The 25,228-nt window shown below is 39.5% G+C and overlaps 1 protein-coding gene across 1 annotated transcript; it reads left to right on the forward strand.

Moving 5' to 3' along the window:
* The first annotated feature begins 1,018 nt into the window (after positions 1–1,018).
* On the forward strand, positions 1,019–20,340 carry ccdc3b (coiled-coil domain containing 3b). Its single transcript, XM_044023132.1, has 3 exons — positions 1,019–1,679; positions 9,937–10,111; positions 18,486–20,340. Exons 1-3 carry the CDS (start codon positions 1,315–1,317, stop codon positions 18,777–18,779), a joined length of 834 nt encoding a protein of 277 aa, XP_043879067.1. The 5' UTR covers positions 1,019–1,314; the 3' UTR covers positions 18,780–20,340.
* Positions 20,341–25,228: the final 4,888 nt, after the last annotated feature.

The raw sequence follows: 25,228 nt of genomic DNA on the forward strand, positions 1-25,228 counted from the left end.
CTGCTTTTACTGTTCCCAATGCATTTGTAAACTGCTATATTCAACCATTACCACTAGAGGGTGCGAGAGATTCTTCAAAAAATAATAAAAGGCTACCACAACTTTAACTATTATTTTCATAATCTGTGGATTATTTTCTCTATACAGCAATTTAAAAAAAAATGCTGTGATTGTTCAGAAAGGACCAGTGCGTAAAATGTAGGTGAAATTCTTTCCTTCTTTTTTGGCAGACTTTAAAGATAAAATAAGTACACTTTTTTGTACAAGCATAGTTTTCATTAACCCAGAATAACCCTTTTACATGTATATCAGGAGTCCATGTCAGCTCTCGGGAGGCTGACATGTTTTTACAGTAGCTCACAATGGACAAACTAAATATGTTTGAGTTTTAATGATATCCATGAAGGTTATATAGTGTCTCCAACACATTTGGAAGTGCATGGTGAGGTGATATTATAGTATTTCCCCCTGAACTGAAGTGCAATGATCACTTTATCCCACACCAAAGAATTCAACTGTATTAAGGTACATAAGGTTGTTTTAGAGTGGTGAGACTGTAGGTTATAGTGGTTTTGTTGATCTACCAGTTTATGTGTGTGGGCTTATGTGTTTGTGAAATGTAGCCTATAGCCTATTTTTCTTGGCACCGCCCCCTCTCTACACTTCATTGGCCCCCGATTTAATCTCCAACATGCTGGTGCCGGGCCTGTATTACATCCTACTTGATCCTGTCGACGCTGCATTTATAGCTGCTATGCCCAAACATGGCCATTAGAGGGCATGACAGGTCTTTCATGAATTCGAACCTTTTGTCTTTTATTGCTCTGTGCCTGAGACGGAAATCACGACAGTATTTTGGGGGGTGCACTCATTAAATGCTGCATAATCTCGTGGAAAGTGGAGCAGCTGCAGGAGTTGCTGTGATTTTCTTTCCAGAAAGTTTTCTTTTTTTGTATTTGTTTTCATTTTCATTTAATCACATTTTCTTTGGGGGTCTCAGTTCAGAGGAGAGCAGAGAGGCTGAGAGTTTCCAATGGGATGCTGCTGCTGCTGCTGATGATGATGTGAATGGGCCGATCCATTGATCCATTGATCTTAGATTGTTGAGGCTGTTACAGAGGGCGCACAGTCCTGCAGAGAAGTTACAAACGGTCCCGGGTTAAGTTTTTGTTCTTTAACTGACAAAAGTGTGAAGGAAGTATGTGCGTGGTGTGAAACCCCTGAACTAGTTCTTTCTTCTTCTTCGTCTTGATTTCATCCGTCAGCTGCATCGTGCGCATCGGTGCGCCTTCAGTGACCCAGGCGCGTCCCGTCATGTGGATTACTATTGTTTTGGCGTGTGCTGTGGCAGCGGCGCGTCCCGGCGGCAGCTCGGGATGTCAGCTGGCCCACGACTGGAGACCCCAGACAGAAGCGTGCCGTGCTGAGTTGGCCGAGATTATAGTCTTCGCCAAGGTGTTGGCGCTGCACAAGGAGTCGTACAGTGTGTACAACTACCTGCCGTGGCAGCACGACACCGACCTGCTCTACTCAGCCGAGATAGAGCTGCTGTGCGACCAGGCGTGGGGCAGCATGCTGGAGGTCCCCGCCGGTTCCAGGTTTAATGTCACTGGCCTGGGATACTTCCCCTGCTTCACCTACAGTGTCACCAAAAACAACAACTACTACTTCTTCCTGAGGTGAGTGACGCTCATCTGTCCCTGGTGTTACCCGTATAAATAAACACACTGTCTTGTATATTTAAAGTACCTAAAAGTACCAGAAAAATACTTTGGTAGAAGTTGAAGTCACTTTAAAAAAAAACAATACTATTACTTAAGGAAAAGTCTTAAGATTTACTGTACTTAAGTATCAAAAGTAATTTTCTGATATAAAATGTACTTAAGTTTTAAGTATTAAAACAGGGAGGAGTTAGGATTGAGCCATGGTAGTAGCTCAGTGGTAGGGTGAGTTGTCTTTCAACTAGAAGGTTGGGGGTTTAATTCATGGCTCTGTCTATGTGTGTCCTTGGTAACCCCATGTTGAAGCGTGTAAGTATTTGTACTTTGTTAGATTACTACACTGGATTTCAGAGTTTTATTGGTTCTCCCACACAAAAGAAAGAAAAACAGAGAAGAAAACAACACATTTTCATAGTCCAGGGTGTAAAATTCAGGTGACATTATTTTTTCATTTGGTAGAAATTAAAGTTAAAATAAAGTGGAACACATCGATATTCAGCTGCAGCTTGCTACAATTTACACACTGTATCTTTAACAGAGAAAGATATGCAGTCATCTCCGTCGACGTGTTGGGGTGAAAGAAAAAATGGGTGAAAAAATTCATTCTAGGCCTATAAAGAATAGACAAAAGCAACTGTCCACTGAGGCTGTAGCATTGAAAACGTTGGTTTGTTATGTGATAAAGTCAAATGTGGTTGAGGTTTCTTTTAAGATTTTGTTGCTACACACATATTGTTGTCAATTCAAATTTATTTATAAAGCACATTTTATAAAGAGTTAAGTCAAAGTGTTTTACAATAAAACCATAGATAACATTTAACATGAACATAACAACTGGGAAAAAAGTGCACATTAATCTAATGTAAATAATGGCATCTTCCTAACTTTGGATTTTGTTTTGACTGAAAGCTGTGTTTGTGATCATGAGACACTGGGAGTTGAGATTGTGATGACACCCAGAGTAAGATAAGGATAAGATGGATGCAATCTCTACAGCCTTTGTGCTTTTGAGCCAACGATCAGAACATCCCTTTTTTCCCCTTTGTCTCTGTGTCTGTTGCCAAGAGATAACAAGACATGGTCCACTTGTGTCCTGTTGTCCAGATGTGTCTCACAGCTACAGTAAACTACACTTTGCTGATCAGATTACACATGGACACGAGACTTTTTGTGATTAGTGTTTTTTTTAGTAGCATAATAAAAATCGAGTATGAAAAGAAAAGTTTAGTAATGTCAGGTGTTTGATATTGATGTTTTCATGCTGTGGTTGATGAATCCATCAAAACTGAATGCAGAGCAAAAAGAAGAAGCACTATAAAAGATGAAAGACCAAAGTCTCACATGTATATTTTACAGTTGTTAAATTTTATGTGGGTTTAGACGACTGTGTGGACAAGGACCTCCTGCCGTCTCTCGGTCATACACTTACATCATTGCTGGCTCCACAGTGAGGTCTTGGCAACCCTCTGACACAGTGAACACATGTGTGATAGTTAAATATTTAAAGTCGAGAGATGTCAACCATTTCTAAAACTGCAATGAAGACACTTCTTCACAGAGATTAGATGTGCATATACTCACCAGCCACTTTATTAGGAACAAAAGACACCTGATGTGTGTGGTCTATGGCTGCTGTAGAACATCTGCTTCAGGGTTTGACACAGACAAACAGAGATGGCTTTCTGTGAACATTGGTCGTAACAAGTTATTATCAAATTTCTATCATTTTTGAACCAGTGGCCATTATCCTCTTACCTTTTAACATCAACAAGGCAATTGCATCCAGATACCTGAATAGATGTCAGTGTATACTCTCTTTTTCTTGTGCTATCCTATGATTCCAGTAAATTCCAGTAGGTTCTGAAATGGTCAGAATCGAACGTGGCAACAACAACCGTGCCACGGTTCAACTTCATGTTCTTATTCATTCTGATGCTGGGTTCAAACTTCAACAGGTCATCTTGATCATGTCTGAATGCCTTTTCCTGCAAACATGGCGGTGTAAACAAACTTCGTCAAGCACGGCTTGACTATACATGTTTGGGTCTGGTTCTCCTTTACTATAGCACATCCTCAACATGGGCGGAGTCATCATAGCACAGCTGCATGAAGCTGGCCGCTCATCATTGCAAGCTTTTGTCATGGCTGCCGATAAATACACCAGACTCCTTTGTTAAATATTGAGATTTCAGAAATGTCCATGATAAATGTTGGACATTAACGCATGTCATCAGGAGTTTAAAGTTTTTTTTAATTGATCTAAAGTTCGGCATTGTTCACTTTGATTCTTGTGTCAGATGTTGCGCTCATGACTCTTCAGTTGACGTCACATTTTAACTCCCTTGGAGCCTTGCCAGAGTACCAGGTACCAGGTACTAACACTAATGGAAAGGCAAGAAAAAAAGTTGCACCGTGCCGAAACTGTGTAGTGGAGAAGTGCCATAAATGGTTGTTGGCCTGTGATGGACCGGATGGACCCTGTCCAGGGTTTATGCCACCTTCCACCCTATGTCAGCTGAGATTGGCTCCAACCCACATGAACCTCATGTGGAATATAAAGCAGTAGAAAATGGATAAATGGATGAAACTTCCTCCCTCTTCATTCCTGACATTTCTCACCAATGAAATCAAGCGACTCTTCAAACCTGTGCAGAAATCTGTCATCAAATAGAAGCAAAGACCGTCAGAGGATGGAATCAATCGTCAGTTATGGAAGGATTTGCACTCAGAGGCAGAAGGCTGGCACAACCCACACAATTTTGCTTTTAATCAGTATCTGACAGTGTATTGATTTCACGTTAATAACGCATTTAATAACCTGCCAAAGTTTCCACTGAGATGTGAAAAAAACGTATACGTCTGTGTTGGACAGAAACAACACTGTTGCTCAGGAAACGTCTATTACATTCCAGCCAGTGTAATTATGGAGCCAGACATTTCCCAACAGCGTGAAGGTGAACCTACAAAGTATTTTAAGTCAGAGTTATCAGCACACCAGCAGCGTCAGCAAAGTACAGCTGAAATACACACCATTATATACCATTTATACACCCTGTGCTGACAGCACATACTGATATTTCTCTCTGTCTTTTCTTCCTCTCTCAAAGAGATGTAGAGTTATATGGGGGGATGAAAAGCATTCCTCAACTTTAATGTTTGTCTGTCCCACATGAGGGTCTGCAGCAGTAGAGCCAACATCAATGCTACTTGTATCGCTTATGTTACACATCATGTGCACAAACTTACCAGGGCTGCAACAAAAGACTATTTTCATCATCAATACATCTGTCAATAATTTTTTCTTGATGAACTGATTTGTTGTTTGGTCCATAAAATGTTGAAAAATGTTGATTGTTTTTTTTTTGTCCACAAACCAAAATGACTCAGTTTTAATCATTTCTTTGTTATATGGAGCAAATAAACCAGAAAGTAGCTGAGTTTAATGATTAAAAAAAAAAAAAAACCTCATTGCTGCTGCTGAGTGGTAATATATCACACCTGCGGGGGCAACTTTACTGCGTCCCTATGTTGTGAGGGTGAAAACATCCGGAGTGTGTTATTAATCAGCTTGGCCACCTCCACAATAAACGTCTGAGCCATATTCAAAACAGAGTTTAAGAGCCGAGCTGACAGTGATTAAGAAGCAATGATTACTCCAGTAAACCAGTGCTGTGTTCTCTCAGTGGCTCTAGAGAAGTGGCCTCCCCCGAGAGTGTTAACCTACATTGTCTTTTGTCAAAAAAAATCTGTTTAAATTTGGTTTTAACTGGGTTTTTAATGGGTTAACTTGCCTCCGCTTTGGCTCTGATTGGGAACAATGGACTGAACTTTGAGGTTTTGAGATTGGTGATTTGTCTGTTTTTTTAAATCCTGAAATGCACAGGTGTCACTTCCACTCATATGCGCCATCCCTGATCATCTATACGTTCTCCTAAATTGGAACATAATTTACAAAATCCACATCATGTTCCATTGAAAAAGTGTTTCAGATCATTAAGTCCTCAGGAAAGTGTTTACTTACATCTAAAGTGATATACTTGAACTTAAATTTTCATTTAGTCAGACAGGTAAAGTAAGTAAGGGTGCCCCAAGGACCATCAAACGAGACAAGGGAGCCTTCATCCTATCCCACACCTGGGATGCTGTCCTGGACAAGGCATCAGGGGGAATAGTCGTCTCTCTATATAGTAGTGTAAAGGTTTCTGTCTTACTATGTACAGTGCCTTGAGATAATATATGTTAATTATAGATAATGTTGTCATTTGGTGTTATACAAATAAAATTGAACAGAATTGGGATGATAACACAGCAGCATTGTCACTGAGCTCCATGGTTGTTCATGGCGTCACAATTCATCCACAGAAGATGCAGGAGTGAAAGTGAAATCACCACAACACAACGCCATCATTGCAGTCAAAGGTGCTGAAAAAATGATCGGCACTGGATTTAATCCATTTACTGCCCACTTTAAATCCACAGAGATTGATTGACATATCGCAAAACCTGTGCTTCATTGGCATGAGAAAACATATGTTTACACTGCCAAAGCAACTGTAAGAATAAAACAATTAATGATTAACTTCCCTCCATCTGACTCCAGAGAGTCACTCAAACAAGTGTGTGCCATCTGGCTTTGTGACAAACATTTAACTCTGGAGCCTATCGGCTAAAGATAGTGTTTGGGGGTCGCCACAGTGGATCATTCATCTTCACAACATCCATGAACCTTCTCTGTGGTCTTCCACTTTTCCTCCAGCCTGGCAGCTCCATCTGCAACATCATTTGTCCAATATAATCTCAAACCATCTCAACTTTGACACTCTTACTTAATTTCCAAACCTTTCAACACCCAAACTGTACCTCAGATATGCTAATTTCTAATCCTGTCCACTCTCAACAAAAATCTCAGCATCTTTAGCTCTGCCACCTCCATCTCCGCTTCCAAAATCCTTTGCTTGTGGGTTCCCATTGCCCCATCTTCTTCTGCTGGTTTGAACAGGTTTTATCGCAGTGATTCACCTCCGCAGTCTCTCTAGATCTTTAGGAAACAAAGAAATGTTCTCCTGTTATCCTGTCTCCGACAGTTTTGGCATCCCAGGGCTCAACATCCATCCACCATCTTCATTTTTTATGATGAAAACAGCCGGCGAAGACACAAGTTTTCTGACATAATGCCTGATTTACATTATGTGTTGTCTACAATAACATCTATAGAGGCAAGCAGCGCTGTTGCCTGCCAGAGTCGCGTAACCATAGTTGTGGGATGTCAGCTACTGGAGCTCTATACTGTTAATTTTAGCACGAAAGTGGTTTCAGAGTATGAGAAAAAGGGTCATTTTCTATGCTCAGGAGTACCTTTCATAATAAAAGTGGTTTCCTCTGATCTGTTATTTGGCACATTTTGACGCCTAAACACTAAGACGGAGAGAAGAGTTTGTCTAGAAGGCCAAAACTGAGAGGTTCTCATTGCAGTCTCCAGTGAACGTCCATTTCCTGCTATAAAACCCTCAACAACACTGTCTCAGACCAAAACAGTTTTCCCAATCAATCATGGATATGAGCTCTCGGGACAGGACGAATCAGAGCTTCACATGGAGAAAAGTGCAACCAAGGAATCTCCCCGCGGACCTTTAAACCAGACTGATTGAGTGTGCTGTGTCCGCCAAATGTTCGCTGTGAAAACTTTAGCCTATATCTCACTTTTCGAGATTCTTAAATTCTCTGTCAAAAGAAAACAGCTCAATACAAGAAGAGCAGATCCAAGTCAAAGCAACATGGTAATAATAACCATTGTTTTTTCATGGAAATTGACTAAGAATTTAGATTTTTTCTTTTGAGTCTGCAAGTTATTATAACATTTAAAATAAAACAATACAAATGACAAATTAGTCTGTAATGGGCCGGAAGAAACAGTTTCTAAACTGAAATATCACGTTATTTCATGGATTTTTGTATTGATATGGAAAAATTCTTGACTGTCTTGAGTTGTATTCAAGCCTCCGACCACTAGTAAGCAGCAGACTTTCAACTTTCCTCTTTTTGCTTTTGTCACTTCGTAAAGAAAACTCACCTTTACTCATCTTCTAGCATCTTTATTAATTTGAAATGAAATGAAATAGTTATTTTTTAGAGCTGGGCATAGATTAATTTTTTTAATCTAGATTAATCTCACTGCAATCTTGGAGTTAATCTAGATTAATCTAGATTAAAATGGCTCATTTGAATTCTTCTTCTGCTAAGTGGCGCTCCTCTGTTTTCATCACACCTAACATTAGGAGTAGGACAGAAAAAGTATATCAGAGTAAGATTGCTAGTAGTAGTAGGCAACTATCAGCAACTAATCAGCAAAACGTTGATAACGTTAGCTAAAGCTATACCGCGTGAAGTTAGTTTCAGGTTGGATATTCATTCAGACAGTTGTCGGACGCGACGGTTGGATATCCAACCTGAAACCATTTTCCCTGTGGTAAATTACATAGACCGTTATAAAACAAAAAATGACAATAAATTACATAACGTAACGTTACCTACATCCGCGCTCAGCCAGGTCAGAGCCTTCTGGGCCAGGTATACATCCGCGCTAACATATCAAAGTGAAATTCATAGCTTGCTCACTATGTGGACCCAGGTCCCAGACCCAACTTTGAGAATAGATTAACGGCGATAATTTTCTTATCGCACGATAAGAGTCTCGCGTTAACGCAGCACGTTAACGCCGTTAACGGCCCAGCACTATTATTTTTACTATTTTTCTTAAAATAGACTAATACTTTAGTCTATTTTAACTCTATTGCCTTTCATTACCCCTGTTTTGGTGTATGTATCATCTTACCAGATTTGTCCCTACTCTGTGATGCAGGATCAAAATTTTAATAGTAAAAAAAACCCCACAAAATGATCAGGGTGAATTAAAAACAGCTAAATGAATGAATAAATAAATAAATAAATACACTGTCACTTCAGACTGTGTTTTTTAACATTGTGAGTTGTTAAACTCAGTAAAAACTGTGTAATGTACAAAAATATGGCATTTCAAGTTACTCAAGTTTCTAGAGCAGTAAAAAAAAACCAGTCAAATTCATGAGGACACTCAGTTCTTCTGACCTCATGGTTACTGCATGTGTATGTGAACTCTGACCTCTTTCTGCTGAAGTGAAAGCTTCAAACTTCTCCATACTCTTTTAACCTACACACACAAACGCACACACACCGCACACACACACACACACACACACACACCGCACACACCCGGTCTGATAGGGACAACCAAACTTTTGATGTCCCTTGAGGGAAACGAGATGGAATCCAGATGTATGAAAAAAACGCTGCTTCCTCCCTCACACACACACTTCACATCGTAGGAGAAGACATGAAACATGCCCAGTGAATCAGTTTGGCTTGTATTTTGATGTAATGCTTGAGTTTGAATAATAATAGACCAGGGTCTGCTTGCTATTCTGCATATAAATACATGTTTGGTTTTTTTTTCTTCCAAAATCCTTTCATTTAGCTGTTTTAACATGGTTGTTTGCTGCTGTTGAGACTCGGTGCAACAGAGTCAGTAGGATAAACCTTTTGATTCTCCTCATTCACTGTGATTTAAAAGAATTGTCACACATAGATAACACAGTAAAGTTACTATAGACTGAAAAATAACCTGGTGAACCTGGTGCACAGTGGAAGAAGACAATAGCGGGAAAAACATGGCGAAATCCAAACCAGTGCATTTTCAGACTGACAAGGAGACGAAATGTATGCTTAAAGAATGTAATACTTTCAACTTAACTGATGGTAGAAAGACATAAAATGGGGCCTGATATGCTAACAACTAGCTGCCAGCTAATATAATAGGTCAACCGGAAAACGCCTAATGCCGCGTTCACATCATGCGTGAATTTCCACGCTGCAGTGTGCCATATTGCACCGCACCATTTGCACTGTGGGATTACTGCATTTTTGTGCAACATCAACTGTCGGCCGGCCAGTGCGAGCATGAGCCGCTGGCGTCATCTTCTTTGCTGACCATTTGCCACACTCTCTCCCTTTTGTTTTTGTCTTGGTACATATAGCCCGCAAGTACGTGACATCATAGTCCAATTAAATGGCTCCTGACTTAACTAAACATGGAAGTGAACTAAGTTTGAATGAAAAATTAACTAATTTTTTACTCGGTTCACAAGAGAATGATTAGAAACCTTGTCCTCTTTCATTGCAGGATGGATGAGAACTACAATATTGTCCCTCATGGCGTGAACTTCCAGGACCCCATCTTCCCTGACACTGCAGACAACCATCGTGCGTTCTCCAGCCTCTTCCAGTTTTCCAACTGCACGCCCGGCACTCAGGTCCACAGCTTCACCCCGGAGTGGGAGGCTCAGGAGGACAGCAGGGTAAGCAGATGCTCAGAGCCATCAATGTTTGCCAGATGCTTGATGAAGTGTTGAATTCCTTTGATGTTCTCTGTTCTTCTACTCTATGGTGTTTGAGGCCAACATTTTATTCAAAAATTCCAGTTCCAATAGTTAAGCTAACAGGTGAGTCCACAAATTTGTTTGTAGAACATGAACTGCATCCACTGGCAGTCGCTGACTAGTCCTGCATACTTGGAGAGCTTCCTTTCAAAGGCTTCTTCCAAGTTGTCTTCCCATGGAACAGTCAGCTCCAATAGCACAGCTGTTTAGAGGAGTGGAGGACGATGTCTGGTCGCAGGGTGGTGGCTGCGATGTGGCTGGGAAACTTCAGCTGTTGCTCGAGGTCCACCAACAGCTGCCAGTCTTTCGCAGGTTTCACTGAACTTGATTTAAACAAGTAAACCAGTTTAATGGTTTTTAAAATATTTAACTCCAAAATAAAACCAAAGAACAGCTCAGCTTAAATTTATCTAAAGATATCTAGTTTTGAGCATAATTATTTTATTTCACCACACTTGAAGCAGCGACTTGTCTCACATCATCTGAACTAATCTAGCACTTTTTTGCAGTCTTGATGAACACTCTAAACATATTACACCACAGTTTTTCCAGTTATCCATTCATTCACATTCATAGTGCACATCTACATACACTGACCACTGTATTAGGTAGATAGGAGATCTAAGAAAGTGGCAGGAAATGGTATCTTGCCTTTGGTTGTAACAAGTTGTTGTTTGTCTTCATCTCCAACCAGTCTGGTCATTCTCCTTTGTTTCTGAAAATCATGCATGTTCAAAGTCACTTAAATCACGTTTCTCCACCATTCTACTGCTCAGTTTGAACTTCAGCAGGTCGTCTTGTTAATGTCTGCATACCTAATCCCATTGAGCAGCTGCCATGTAATTGGCTGGTAAGATATTTGCATATCAGCTCCAGGCAACTCTTCTCTCTCTGTGTTTCTCATTATAGTGGTGTTTCTTTCTCATGCCACCCACTGTGCACCAAAATGATTCATTTAACATCACGAGTGATCGAGGGCAAGGCAGAAGCACAACAGCTACGTAGCGCTAGTTGAGCAACACGGCTGCAGAGAGTTGGTGCGAAAAGTTTCAGAAGTGAATTGCTTTGCTTAAAAAACTCCAAAACAACAGGTTTTTTATGGAATTTTTTATGGAATTTGAAGTTAATGCAACTGGGTAACAGTCGGGGTGGGATCACTTTGGCATAGAGGCTTCCCAGCAGTGTTTTGGTAATTACTCAGAATTCTTCGGGGGTGACAGAAGTTCCTCAGTGGAGCTTTAACAAGCAGTTAAAGTGGTGTCCCAACAAAGTTGCAGATGAGTGTATATTTAGCATTTTATCACACACAATTCACACTGACTCACATGCTGGTGGCGCAGCCCTCAGGAGCAATTTGTGGTTGAATGTCTTGCCTGGGGACATGGGCTTATAAACTAGAGGAGCCGGGGATCGAACCCACTCTACCCACTGAACCACAGTCGCCCCCCACATGGTTCCACATGTTCTTAGAGGAAAGAGCTCAGTATGCTCAAGTAGCCTGAAGTATTGTGGTGTTTTCAAAGTAAAACTACAAAGACGCTGGCCAGATAAATTAAGATGGGAAACCAAATGCAAAATAATCTCCTGAGGTTTTTGTCAGACAAAGAACTCTCATATGTTTTAAAGGGAAAATCCGCTTAAACCATTGTTTGTGTCAAACCAATTCTGTTGTTAAATTAAGTATTTGTTTCTTCAAAGACGAGACCCTTAATATTTAGAGTGACCTCACATAGAGACAATAGTCTGTGACTGGTTAAAACTATTTTTAAGCAATTGTTCTCCTTTAAACACTGTCAGAATAAAGAAAAGTCATCAATATCAATTAATTTCTTCTCTGTGGAACCCAAACTCTACAGAACCAACAATACCACATGACCCATGAGACCAAAGCCACCTGGGTGCACAATGTTTGGAAGCAGTACAAGTTCAGGAGAATCAGCTTTTTGTTAGCACTGAAATGCTATTTATTGAAAACAGGTCCCAGAGTGGGAAAATTTCAAAGCACCACCCTTGCATTTTCATGTAGACATCCACTGCTACTTTGGGAAAATGATGATGTCATAGCTCCACCTCTCTCTTGGACTTGCATTCTCTATTATCTTCATCGTCTTCCTCTTCTTGTGTTTGGATATTGTCACTTTGTGATAATTATTATTTTCATTATCTGGCCGCTCTGGCTTCCTTCATTCTGTCTCTGTTTCTGTTATCGTATACATTGTGATGTCTACTTATTCGAAAAATCTGGATTTTAAAAAAAAATGCGTCATGCTTTATGTGCAGACTCAACGGCTCCTTGTCTGTTTGTTTGGTGTATTTCTGTAACAACATTAAAGCACCACATACAGGTTTGGCATGTGTATCTTTTGAGGCGGTTTTGCGTGGATGAATTTCTTGTTTATGGAAAACTTTTTAAAAAACATAAGATTATATTACTGGTAAAGTTTTGTTTCCATATGTATTAGGCCTAGGCTTCCCACAGTGTCCTTGAAATCCTTCAAAGTTTGTGAATTTGAAAAAAAATATTTCAAGGCCCTTGAAAGTTTTTGAAAATCCCCCTATGTAGACATGGGTCATTGAAAGTGCGCGGGTGACGCGGCTCCTACAAGTTGCCCTCCCATCTTAAGCTGTGTCAGTACATTCAGTCCTTGAATTTAAGGGAATTAGTCATGGAAAGTCCTTGAAAAGTCCTTGAATGTGAGGTGTGGGAACCCTGTCAATTAGAGAAGAAGATTAGGCCTCAGATGTCTCGCTTTCTAACACTATACTGTCAAATGTTTTTCATTTTCAAACATGTGATCTTCAGAACAAGCCAACATTTAATTTCATGTATGAAAAAAGGGATTACCCTGGTAAATAATTTGATCATTGATTAATTTCAAATATTTTCTGTGGATCGTTGTTAAAACTGTAGTGATTTCCCCGTGTTTCTCAGTATAGCAAGGTTTAGCTCTTGTGTCGCCCGGCAACATTCCCCAGCTGCACACAGGAAGTAATACGTTTTATGTCAAGACAGCAACATTGCACATTGAGTAAAGGAGGGAGACTGCAAACAGGTCAGAGTATGAGTGAAAATACAAAGAAGAACAACTAGAAAAAACAATCACCAAAGGTTACGTACTGCAGCTTTAAATGAACATCTGTTTGGGAATGTTGATCATGCAACACCAGATATTTCAAAGATTAAGAGAGATGGGATTTTGGAATTCCTCATATAATGAAGACAATGAAGATGAATATGATACAGAATACAATACTTAGTTTCGGGTCCCAGAAGAAATTCATCACAAACAGTAATACCAGTAAACCAAGTGCAGTCAACATAATCGATACTGAAGGAGGACGAGGAGGATGATTTTCGATGGCCTGGAAAAAACCACGACTCTCCTCTGGAAGCTGTAGACAGACAGGAATCCATGGAAATGAAGAAAATCACTAACTAAAGTAAAACCAGGGTATGTGCATAAATCATGAAAGAACATCATAACCTCTAATCAGAGAATAGCTTCTGGATTACACACACAGATTGATGAGAGCATCTGAAAGTTACGACTCTGCTGAAAGCCTTTTACATTGATACTGATGGATACTAGATTTTAAGATGAGCTACATCAGAAGGCTTGAGCTCCAGTTTACATCTCCCTGTCACTTTAGCTCATTTTCACCACAGGCAGACACCTGGTTCTCCTTCACTCTGTAAACTCATTTGGTTTGTGTCACAGTCTGTGCCAGTTCATAAATGGTTTCCAGTTATTTCTTCACCACTTCTTTATCCCTTTAATGAATCAAAACCTTTGGCATAATCCACTTGATTTAGGTCAGTGTTCTTCTGTCTGTTTCCAATCATTTGCTGACTAATCATAAAAGCAAAAACATACTTGCCATGAGTAAAGAGAATGAAAACATGGTTTATATTTCCATTAGCGGCAAACCTTTGGGTCAGGCCTGTGATTATAATTACTGAGCGACATTTAGATATCACCACTGCTTTCTTCTTACATCATTCCCGTGATTAAATTTCCTCTGAGAAAAATAAAAAACAGACTTTGTTGTTTTTTCTGGGTCTGAGCAACCATTGTTGACCTAAACTCACATCAGAACAGATCATACCACACACGTCACATTATCCAAACCATCATTTTTATCAGTAATATAAGCTCTTTTTTTTAACAGGGTTAAGCTCCTTTTAAATGGTCATTGAGTCATCCATTAAGAATCTGAATGCTAACTCTCCTCTCAGAGTAGCTTCAAACTCTTAGTTTGAAGTTTGAAGCGTGGAGATGCGTCATTTGGGCAGCACAACTGACAATAGGAATAAGTCCTGCAATGGAAAACACTAACTGTCTGTACTGTTGGTGATACTCTACAGGAAAATATGTACTGAAATGAAATGAGGTAGAAGCTAATTGTCCTATAGACTCCCATTCAAACTAACTTATTTTTGCAACCAGTGGAGTCGCCCCCTAGTGGCTATTTAGTACGTTCTTACTTCCTGATTAGCTGCAGCAGCAAACTGGGAGACTACATCAGTTTTTAATATATCATCTGTGCTGATGTGCATCTGTGCACATTTTTTATTCCCAACGCATACGCAGAAACATCAGTTGTAAAAAGGCTGCAAGACAGTGTCCTCACCTGACAGGCTCAACAAACTCTTGGGCAAAACAGGTTTCCTGGCCCATTTTCAGGTGTCAAGGTGTGAAAGAGGGTTGTTGGGGTCATCTGAGAGACACAGTCTGCTCTCCAGACTTTCTAGACAGATAACCAGCCTCCAGAAGTCAAGTGTCTGTAAGAAGGATGAGTTCGGGTGAATTCACAAACGTTTTGTATTTTATCAGCTTTTCCCCCACATTTTGGGAGCCATAGAAACACTATTTATGGAAAACATGTCCCAGAGTGAAAAGATTTCATAACATCACCCTTGCATTTTCGTGTTGACAACCAAAACTCAACCTAGGGAAAAAAAATCCTGGCCTGGCGCATATACTACAGCGCTGAGAGTCTTTTTCGGCTGAATACCTGGATATTTTCCACCAGAAATGAAGAAGCCTCTTGGATGAAAGGTGAAACGTCCTCAACTTAACTCAAGCAGGCCCACTTGCAGCAAACTACTGAAGATACAATGACCTGGATGAATGATAAGCTTCACAGACACGTCCATGTGAGAGTCTGACAACAGAGGGAGGTTTATGCTGCATATCGATGTATCACTTAAGGCTCCAGACTTTTTCACGGGCAATTTCTCCAGGATTCGTAGACACATGTAGCTCAGCCTGAAAGAGAAACCAGCTGCAGGTGTCGCGTTTAAGGTCTTATCCACACGGAAACAGAACCTTCTCTGTGCAACCTTTTGCTTTTTCATTCTTAAAAAGTTCCCCGTAAAATTGGCATCGTTTCAAGAAATGTCTTCAACTACACCAGGTCTGTATGTGGCCTCAGACATACATCCATAACAGAAGATGTGGAGCATAACATTTGCATGCTGTACACAAACTCCAAATACAAGACGATGATGAAGATGGCGACAGAATAAAAGAGTAGAGGGGGTTGCTGTGACATCATTGTTTTCCCAATGTTGAGTATTAGCTGTATGAAAACGCAAGGATGATAATTAGATATTTTTTTTTCATCTGTCCATTGTCTACTTTTTGCTTGAGGGTCACAGGGTGCTGGTGACAATCCCAGCTGACACAGGGCGAAAGGTGGGGTCCAGAACCAGCATCCGTCTTGCTGTGAGGCAACAGCGCTAGCCACGTGTGCCACTGTATGGCCTCACTCTGGGACCTGTCGGTGCTTTTACATGCATGTTAAAAATCCAATTTTAGACATTAATTATGTCATAAAAACGAGCTAGTCTTAATCAGACTAACATACCTGGGTAATACAATTCATAGTCCTGCATGTATATGGTTAGTCGGACTGGAGCTGGACTTGTGGTTCTGCGCATGCACCAAAATTTCCTACCTGGTCTTTGACCCAGTAGAAGGAGACGATGTATACATTGCAGTGCTGTTGCCGGAAAACCTTACGATGACGGCATCTTTCCTCGGACAACATGACAACAACAAGAGCCATACTCGATCTAATTTGTATTTTAATTTGTATAACGATTAACATGTACAGTAGGTACGAAACATACAGAACCACAACACGATCCATCTCACCGTTCGTTGTTTGAAACTGATTCAATACACACTAGCTTATTGATTATTTTCTCCTCCACATGTGTACTCAGACTCTCCAAGTTGTTTGTCTTAGTCAGACTACGGCCTTAGCTCGAGTGTTTTTGGGCTCCAAACGCTGGTTCCTTGAGGATAAAAAGGTTGATATGATACAAAAAATTGCTGATTCTCCTAAACTCACTCTATGTGTACAAGCACTAAGTCTTATCTGAGCGCACTAAACAGGATTTGTGTCACTTTCCATTACTTGATTGTTCTGCTCTTATACTTCAATCTTTACATTATGAGGTTTCACATCCTCTTTAAATCCCTAAATGGGGCACAAGCAAGAGCACATGGGAGAAATCTATAGCTGATAATAACGGCGAGTAATGCATTTACCAGTGATGTGGGCCGACTGCCGGCAGCACATTTTTAACATTTCCTTTCAAGCCCTCAGTGGTTGTTATCTGATGGAAGGGAATTTACATGAGTGTTTAACGTTGGCCCATGTGGAAGCTTTAGGATCTGTGGAGGAAATCCACACTCAGGCAGACAGGCATGCAGTCGGACGCATCTGGAGCACATTGTTTTTTCTGGGCCCTTTGGATCGCCAGTCGCAGGTTCGCAAGCATGTCGGGCTTGATCTAACAAGAAGTTACCTCACATTAACTTAACACAGATTTATGTCTCTTCTTCACCTCGGACTTCAGTGCATGTGTGTCTTTGGCTTATGAAAACAAAAAACAGCACAATACGACACATGGTGACGCTTGAATTCTCAACATACAGTACATATTTCCACACACTAATAAAAATACTTGGTGATTAATTTCTTCAATTTCCCCCCTCATCGTTTATTTTTCTTCTGTGGGTTTAAGTGTTAAAAAAAGGTTCCTATTTATTTCCAATACATAAATAGTGAAATATGCTTAAGTAATTATGAGCTGTTGGCAGTGGTGCTCAATCACAGGATCATGCCAGAAGCTTACACTCATTTGACTTTCAGTCAAAGGGAATCTAGTATCAAAAACAGCATATTATCTGTCACGTGTTACGTCATAAATGAAATGAAATCTGACAATAAACATTTTGTATGAGCCTTGACGGAAAAAACTCTAAATATGATTTCACTCAATTTTACACCGCAGAATAAAAGTCAGTGGGATGTCTTACAGAAAATGAGCTGGTTTTTCTTGAGCACCATAAGTAAACGATCAGAAATTTGAGAAATATATGCTAAAAATGGAAAGAATTTGGTTGCAAACCAAGTATGAGATTTTGTTAAATGATGTTTAATGAGTCTTGGTACAATAAGGAAAAAGGAGGAAATTCCAGTTTTCCCTTAAATTGGAATACACATTTCTCACAGTAATAGGGAGAAATATATGTTATACTGTTAATTTAGGCTCTCGTTACAAACCATTAAACAATTCATAAACCCAAAGCCTGAAGGCTTGAATTGAAAAATTTATAGTTTTTCTGTTGAACATACAGTAAATCTTTGACAGGATGAATGTGAAAGTATCTACAGTAATATTTTCCTTATTTACTGGATTAGTCAAACAGGGACAGTGCACATGAATAAGATATTGTTCTGGAAACGCACCAAGATTATATTTTTTCTCTGTAGTCCCTAGACATATGTAACAGTTTTAATCTAAAAACGGAATACAGAATGAAATTGCAATGCTACATAGCATTATTCAAGTATGCAAGACAATAATAATATATCCCATAATTTAGGACAACCTATATGGTATTAACAGGAACTAAAACATGCAATATTTTGAATGTGAAACATTATATTACAAGACATTACAAGCTGTGCTACATTGTTAAACGCTAACCAAGATTCAAAGTAGAAAATGCATGCACAAATGCAGGAGTGTTATATAGTTGGTGTTGGTAAAATTTCAGCGTTCAGAGTTAATCATACTCAAATCCCTCGTATTTTACTTTCAATTGAGAAACAGTTGGTGTCAAATTCTAGTGTTAAAATGAAGTGTCTTTAAAGCAGAAAGCTGTAAGTGTTTAAATGGATCACAGTTAATCATGTTTGCCTGCAGTGCTGTTAATCAATTGCACATTTATTCACCATAATTAAGTTAAATTGTTCCCTCTTCTCTTCACAGTTACTGTGCTCCACAGTGCAGAAGGCTCTGTTTGAGGAGGAAGAGATGGTGAGGACTCTCTCACAGAAGGTGCGCACCCTGGAGAAAGCCAATGGCCACTTGCGGGAAAAGGTGAAGACCATGAAACGTCTGCTGCGTCAGGCCCAAAGAGAAACCACGAAGGAGCAGCAGACCCTCAACCATAAACAAATCTATGAGTCAAAGACACCCCAGACTCACCCGGACCAGGACACCACCCAGGACCAGAAGAACCCGTCCCTGAAAAAGGTTGTCACCAAGAAACTAAAAAATTAGACATTGAATTTCTTTCATTGTATGTAAAACACTTTTTGCTCCCAATGAGGCAAAAAAGATATTTGGGTAAAAAACTGGGGGAGGTGATAACAACATCGAGTAGCTGATTAGTTTAAACCAACATTAGATTCTTATCAGTAACCTATTTAATATGTTAACTTCATTTCCTGGTGAAACTGACTGGTGCCATTACAAATATCAGCTACAAAGACATGATATACATTTGAATTTGAACCCCGGTTGTCAATGGGATTTTTTTTCCTGACGTGAACTGTTGTCTTCTCACATGCAGTAGCTCAAGTGGATAGTGTTAAAACAGTAGAACTTCTTTCTTACAATAGTTGTGTTTTTTTTCTGTGCTGGACACATTACACATTCTCTAAATGTTAAAGTAAATACATTTCTTTTGTCAGAAATATGCTCAATAAAATGGGATTTCTTTTCTAATCTCTTCTAATCTTGACTAGCACCGGACCATGCACTTGTGCTTGGACAATATAAAAATCTCATATCAGGAGATATGGCAAGAGACAAAAACATGCCACAGTGAATCCACTTTATCTTAGCAGGATACAATCACATTAGAAGATAGAGGAAGATGGTGTCAATAACATAAATACCACATTAATGAACACATTAATGGCAAAGAAAATTAAATGGCTGTTAGGTGGCTATAAATAGCTAGCGTACGGCTAATTATAAGAGTGGGCTACATTTATCTAGCTAATGCTAACAGCTTGCTAAATTTAGCAGCTAACAGCTCATACTAACAGCAGGGTACAGCCAGCTTGGTTAAAGGTAGCTTTATTTAATGGTGACCAGAACACTATTTGGCATCATAACCAAACAAATGTTTCAATAAACATTTGTGTGATTTAACCAACACATGGTGCAGCATTAAGTATTTGACGCAGACGTTATAGTTAATTAACTTTTAACCAGGAATTCAGTGAATAAGATTGAGTGGTGGTGACAGAAATTGGTGCATAAAATGGAGGAACAGACACATGAGATTGCCCCAACTATGATTAGGATGAAAAACAACCATGACTGAGTGTTTTTCTTTTATCACAATGCTAAATAATATTGTTTAGTTTGTATTGAATTACAAAGTTACGATTCCATTTTTTATTTTTTTTATCCTTCGTCTGGTTTTCATTTATTAGTTTGAATTATTCATACCTTGACAAACTTTTGCAAAGTATACGTTTTTTTTTTTGTTTCAACTTCTGTGACATCCGTGTCCATTCATATACTAAGTTGTACTGAAGGACAATGTCATTTTTGTGCTTGAAAACATGGTGTTGAGCACCTACTGAACCCAGTCTGTCAGCCTGGCGTGGTACCAGGCTGTTTTTCCTTCTTTCTTTCTTTCTGTGTCAGAAATGAGAGTTTGCCTCTTGAAGACTTTCTGCATTTGCTTGTTTTTTTATTCGTTATTTTTGCTTTCTCTTAACTATAAACATCTGGTTTGCTTTGCCAGCAGCATAATCATTTGTGTAACAGTTATGGAAGTTTTTGTTTGTTTGTTTTTACATTCTGTATATATTAATAAATGATATTTTAGAAAATTAACTGTCAAATATTTTGGTTATTAATCGGTTAAAAGATTTTTCAGCCTATTAAATGAGAATATTTTCTGGTTTCTTTGCTCCATATATATAAACCTGAATCATTGTGGTTCATAGACAAGACATTTGAGAAACATCATCATTTTCAGGTTTAGAAAACCAAACCAGGCCAGACACCTAATTGATTAATCGAAAAAAATAGTCAACAGATTGATTATGAAAATAATAAATAGTTGCAGCCCTACATGTAATATTTGTAAAAAAGAGTAATAGAGTTTTTAATGTGCATTAAAGATACAGTGTGTAAGAATTAGTGACATCTAATGGCGAGATTGCAGACTGTAACAAGGTGAGAACTGGTTTATTTGTTTGGGCCACTGTAGAAATATGGTGGCGCAAAATTGTATGTACTGTAGTCCCTTGTACATAAAAAGTTACAAAATCAATCAGATTTTATAGTTTAAGTGATTATACAAGAAACCCTCCAAAATGTTTCACATTGGACCTCTAATACTGCGTTCACACCAGACCTGAATTTTACATAATAGTGCAGATGTCAATTTCACATAGGCTGGGCCATGCAGGTAAACAGCACAACACGACCATCGCTCCAGCGCTCATCTTGAAGATTCTCTGGATGATGTCACATAATTGCCGGTGCCCAGACATGGAAGAGAAAGTTAAATGATTTCTGTGTGGAAACCTGGAGCTTTATGACACAAGTTGGTATATGTACAGGGAAAAAAAATCAAAAAGGAGAGAGCTCAGTAAATGGTCAGTGAAGAAGTCAATGACACCAGTGGCTTGGGCTCAGGCCGGCTGGCCGATGCCGCCAGCAGTTGATGCACGAATGATGCAAATACATGAAAATATGCGTTTTGTGTGAACGCAGTTTAAGAAGATCTTCAGGTTCTTTAACTGTGTATTCTTTATAAATTATTTCATCTGCAGCATTAATATATAGATGATCGTGTGCAGCCAAAGAGAGGAAAGCAATAACCAAAAGTTGCAATGTTGAGGGATGATGGATTGTAGTAAAAGTTTCATATCTCAATCACAATGATTCCCGCTCTCCATGCAATACAGACAGAAATAATAAAAGTGTACGGGCACACGCAATATCTTTAGTGTGATTTATCACCAATAAATCAAAGGTTTCCAATAAAAAAACAGCGTAAATTCAAAAACAGAATGAATGCCTGAAAATAAAAGGGTCCTGTTTTGACCTTCCCTCCTGTCAAGCTCTTATTCAGTTTACGTCTGGTGCAACACAAGAACGTTTCAGATGTGGAATCGTCTTGGCAGACGAAAATTTCAACGCAATTTCCAGGAGAGCCGAACCAAAATGTCTTCCATATGGTGCTGCCGCATAAAACCATGGGAGTGAGGGGCAGAGAGAGCGGAGAAACATAATAATTGACACATTTCAAACATGTTACATGTTAAGGGAACTCTCGTTTTTCTACCACGGTGAAGCAGAATGTGACACTTTTGTTTTTGCCATCGTCTAACCTCTCAGTGTCACAGAGTCCTCGCCGCTTTATCGTCTCCTCACTTCTCCGCCCGATGAAAACCTTTGCAACCTTTACAACCTCGCCTGCAGCCAACTGTCAAGATCCCATGGACCGAGGCCAAAGATGATATACACACACTGCTTTCTCAACATAAACCACTGTGCACAGTCAAGCTGCAAAACAGATGTCAGTCCATAGGGCTGCACTGAGGTGGTCTTTTCCAAAAGGAACGTGGCTGAATGTGGACATGGTTTATTTACTTTGTCATCATGTTTTCTGTTTACAAATGCTGTTTTTTCTTCTTCTATTTTGGCTGCTGGTTCTAATCTAATCATTAATGATCCCAGAACCTCTGATTTAGTAATCAGCCTACAGTGAAACATGTTTTTTTTCCCCCTTTTTTTGGTTCTCCTATCTGTTCATCTCTCTTCACTCTGCTTTACTCTGTTTTTCATCCAAGAAATCCATCAAAGAAGTTTCTAACCTGCCACCTTTGGCTTCACCCTTGATGAGTAATTACTTGGGTACTTGGAGGAATAGTGTTTTTCTTTTCAAAGTCAAGTGTGTAGGCCTTAGGTGGATGTAAAGGCCGAATGAGAAACAATATTAATAAGAATATGTTTTCATTTAAAGCTGCAGTGCGTGACTTTTGGTGATTCTTGTTGTTGATGTTATTATTCTGCCTCTGTTTGGTCTGTATGAACAGAAATGATGTAACGTTAGCTGTTTGCTGCGTTCTTCTTCTGTAAATGGGCAATCAAGCAACACAGTCAGACCTGATTGAGGGATTGTTTGTGTATATACAGCGGCAGAGCAGGGGTGGGCGGGGTTAAGTTTTTCCTGTCAACCTTCTGAATGAGTGGGTATTTTGAGCAGCAGAGTTCACCTTTAGAACTTTTTTGGGCACTTTTTTTGTTTTCAGTCATATTCCATACTTCGCTAACGCAGCAAGTAGCCTCAGGAGAGCTAAATAGCCACACTGCACGACAGTCTTTAAAGTTATATACAGATCAGTTGTACTCACAAAAGATCCTGGTTCCAGCTCTGAGTCCACATTTAATTTGTTTATTAAATTTTACAGGCAAGTGTGGTACTAATAAGTGCGTCAATGTAGGAGCAGGAAAGGCATAATATATTATCTCGTGAGCCCAACACAAATGTTTGGCGGGCCGAATGCGGCCCACGGGCCTTGAGTTTGACACACACGAGCCGTGTACTGTCAAGGTATTTCACAGGAAAACACAAACGTCAACCATACCGTGGTTCTACAGGAAGAGTAAAGAGATCCTCCAGAGTGTGTAGGATTCATTCTTTGGGCTTTAGGAATTTAAAAGGTAATCCATCAAAAACCTGCTGAGATTTTGGTCCGGTCCAAAGCAGTGAACCCACTCCCACCCCAGAGAGTAAGGAAAGACTATAGACATATGTAGACATATGTATGATACGTGTGTAGAATAACAAATGTTGATATTATGTCAGAAAGACCTTTTTCTCATTCATTTTGCATTCACTTCTTTACAAAGTGAGCATTTCCCAGCAGCTCTGTGAACATGGCCTCGCTTTTGAGTGGAAACGTTTCCTCACTGTGTCGTTACACTTGACCAGCTGTAGCCTGTTCTGGCGAGGAGGTCATTTTTCATTTTTCTTGCCTGTCCACGTCTGTTTCAATAAGAAAGACTGATGTGTGTGTTTGCCCTCAGAGACTTCTCTTAAAAAAAAAGAAAAAAAGAGTCACAGTACCATGCTTTTAAACCCACCCCCGCATTGTGAGCTTAACTTTAAGAGCACAGAGCATCGAACACAGCATCTTGGCAGGTTTACCAGAGTGAGATCAGCGTTTTATTTTAAGGCTGCACTAATGACCACAACACCAGATTAAATTCCTTGGTCCAGACATGGCTTGTAAAAAAGATCACACTTGAGAATAAGGGTTTGCATGTTAGGCTAATTTCAGGCTGTAAATCTCTTCATTACTCTTCTCTTCTGTCCATCTCTACTAAAGGTAAACGGCATTTTTTTTTCTTCTTTTCCTTCTTTGCCACTCCACTTTTATCATCATCCATCCTTCCCTAAAGCCTATTTCACACAAATATAAGCAGTTATATCCAAGATTTTGAACCTGGATGAACTCGCTAAAAATAAAACAATTAATTGGCAATTGTTTCTCTGCCTTGTGGTGTTTCTGTTTCTGTTCATGAACTGTAATGCCACGCACAACATGAGTCGGGGGAAGAAGAAAGCACCAGCAACACCATCGAGTTCAGTGACAATGTTATACCCCATTTTCATTTTTAGAAACCTGTTGTTTCCCAGGTTTAAACAGTATTTTGTGGGAATTTCAGAGGTTATTTTATTCATTTGAATTTTTTTTTCAAGGCGCTTGAAAATTTTTGGAAAATTGCTCTAAATATAAATGCGCCATTGAAAGTGCTTGAATTTTGCAGCAACTATTAAATGCAAGATAGTCTCAAAGGGAAACTTTGCTGCATACATCGCAGATTATGAACTCAACACGACATCCTTTCTCTTCTTGCCCCCTTTGAGCAAGTAAAGAGACCAGCTCATCTGATGCATCTGCTATTCCCTTAACTGCAGCACTAAAGTGTCTTCTACACAAAGAGGTTGAGATGGACCACAGTGTCTGTCAACACGTTTTACTAAGATCCCCCACACTTCATCGCAACTGTACTTGATCCTCGTCATAAAGATCATTACTTGGATGTCACAAATCCTGGGTGTACCCTCTAATGTTCACTGTTCAGTTGATCCCTATGATAGAATTAAAAACATTGAGTTCTGTCCAAAAAAAAGACCATGCACCTTGCATTTCCACCAATGCCACAGTCATTGCAGAGTCATGTGACCCGCGAGTGAATGCCACATTCCCACTGGTCAAAAACCTCTTCCAACTTGAGTGTAAATTGCTAGCATTATTATTATTATTATTTTTCACCAGTGAGAAAAGAGTAAGCTTAGTCTTTTTTCCCTCTGGGTTTCTGACAAGATGAGCAGGATGTGTTTCTAAAACTTTATGTGTTTGTTGTTATTGCTACCAAGTTGTTTTTCAATCTAATGGTTGAATGTTTTATGGTGCCACATTTTCCACCCATGGATGTTTACATCATTATAGAGATTGTTTGGGAGTTGTGGCTTTTTCTGCTTCAGTCTGGGCAGCATTTGAAGCTTTTGCATAGTTTGAAGAGAGAAAAATCAAATTGCAGTTGCATTCGCAGTGTCTTGTAAACCAACCAGTTATATGATTAAACTTAAAACAGATGCTACTATTTTTTAACAAACACAGTACAGATGTGAGTAGATTGACAGATTGCGATGAGGAGCTGAATTAGCATTAGCTGAACCATAA

This window comes from Solea senegalensis, linkage group LG4, assembly GCF_019176455.1.
Source record: "Solea senegalensis isolate Sse05_10M linkage group LG4, IFAPA_SoseM_1, whole genome shotgun sequence".
In the NCBI taxonomy this organism is placed as follows: Eukaryota; Metazoa; Chordata; class Actinopteri; order Pleuronectiformes; family Soleidae; genus Solea; species Solea senegalensis.

Bases quoted from the DNA above. Each gene is read 5' to 3' on its own strand.
- ccdc3b (XM_044023132.1), top strand. From the start codon at position 1,315: ATGTGGATTACTATTGTTTTGGCGTGTGCTGTGGCAGCGGCGCGTCCC. The intron at 1,680-9,936 runs GTGAGTGACGCT...CTTTCATTGCAG, and splicing joins AACTACTACTTCTTCCTGAG to GATGGATGAGAACTACAATA. The intron at 10,112-18,485 runs GTAAGCAGATGC...TTCTCTTCACAG, and splicing joins AGGCTCAGGAGGACAGCAGG to TTACTGTGCTCCACAGTGCA.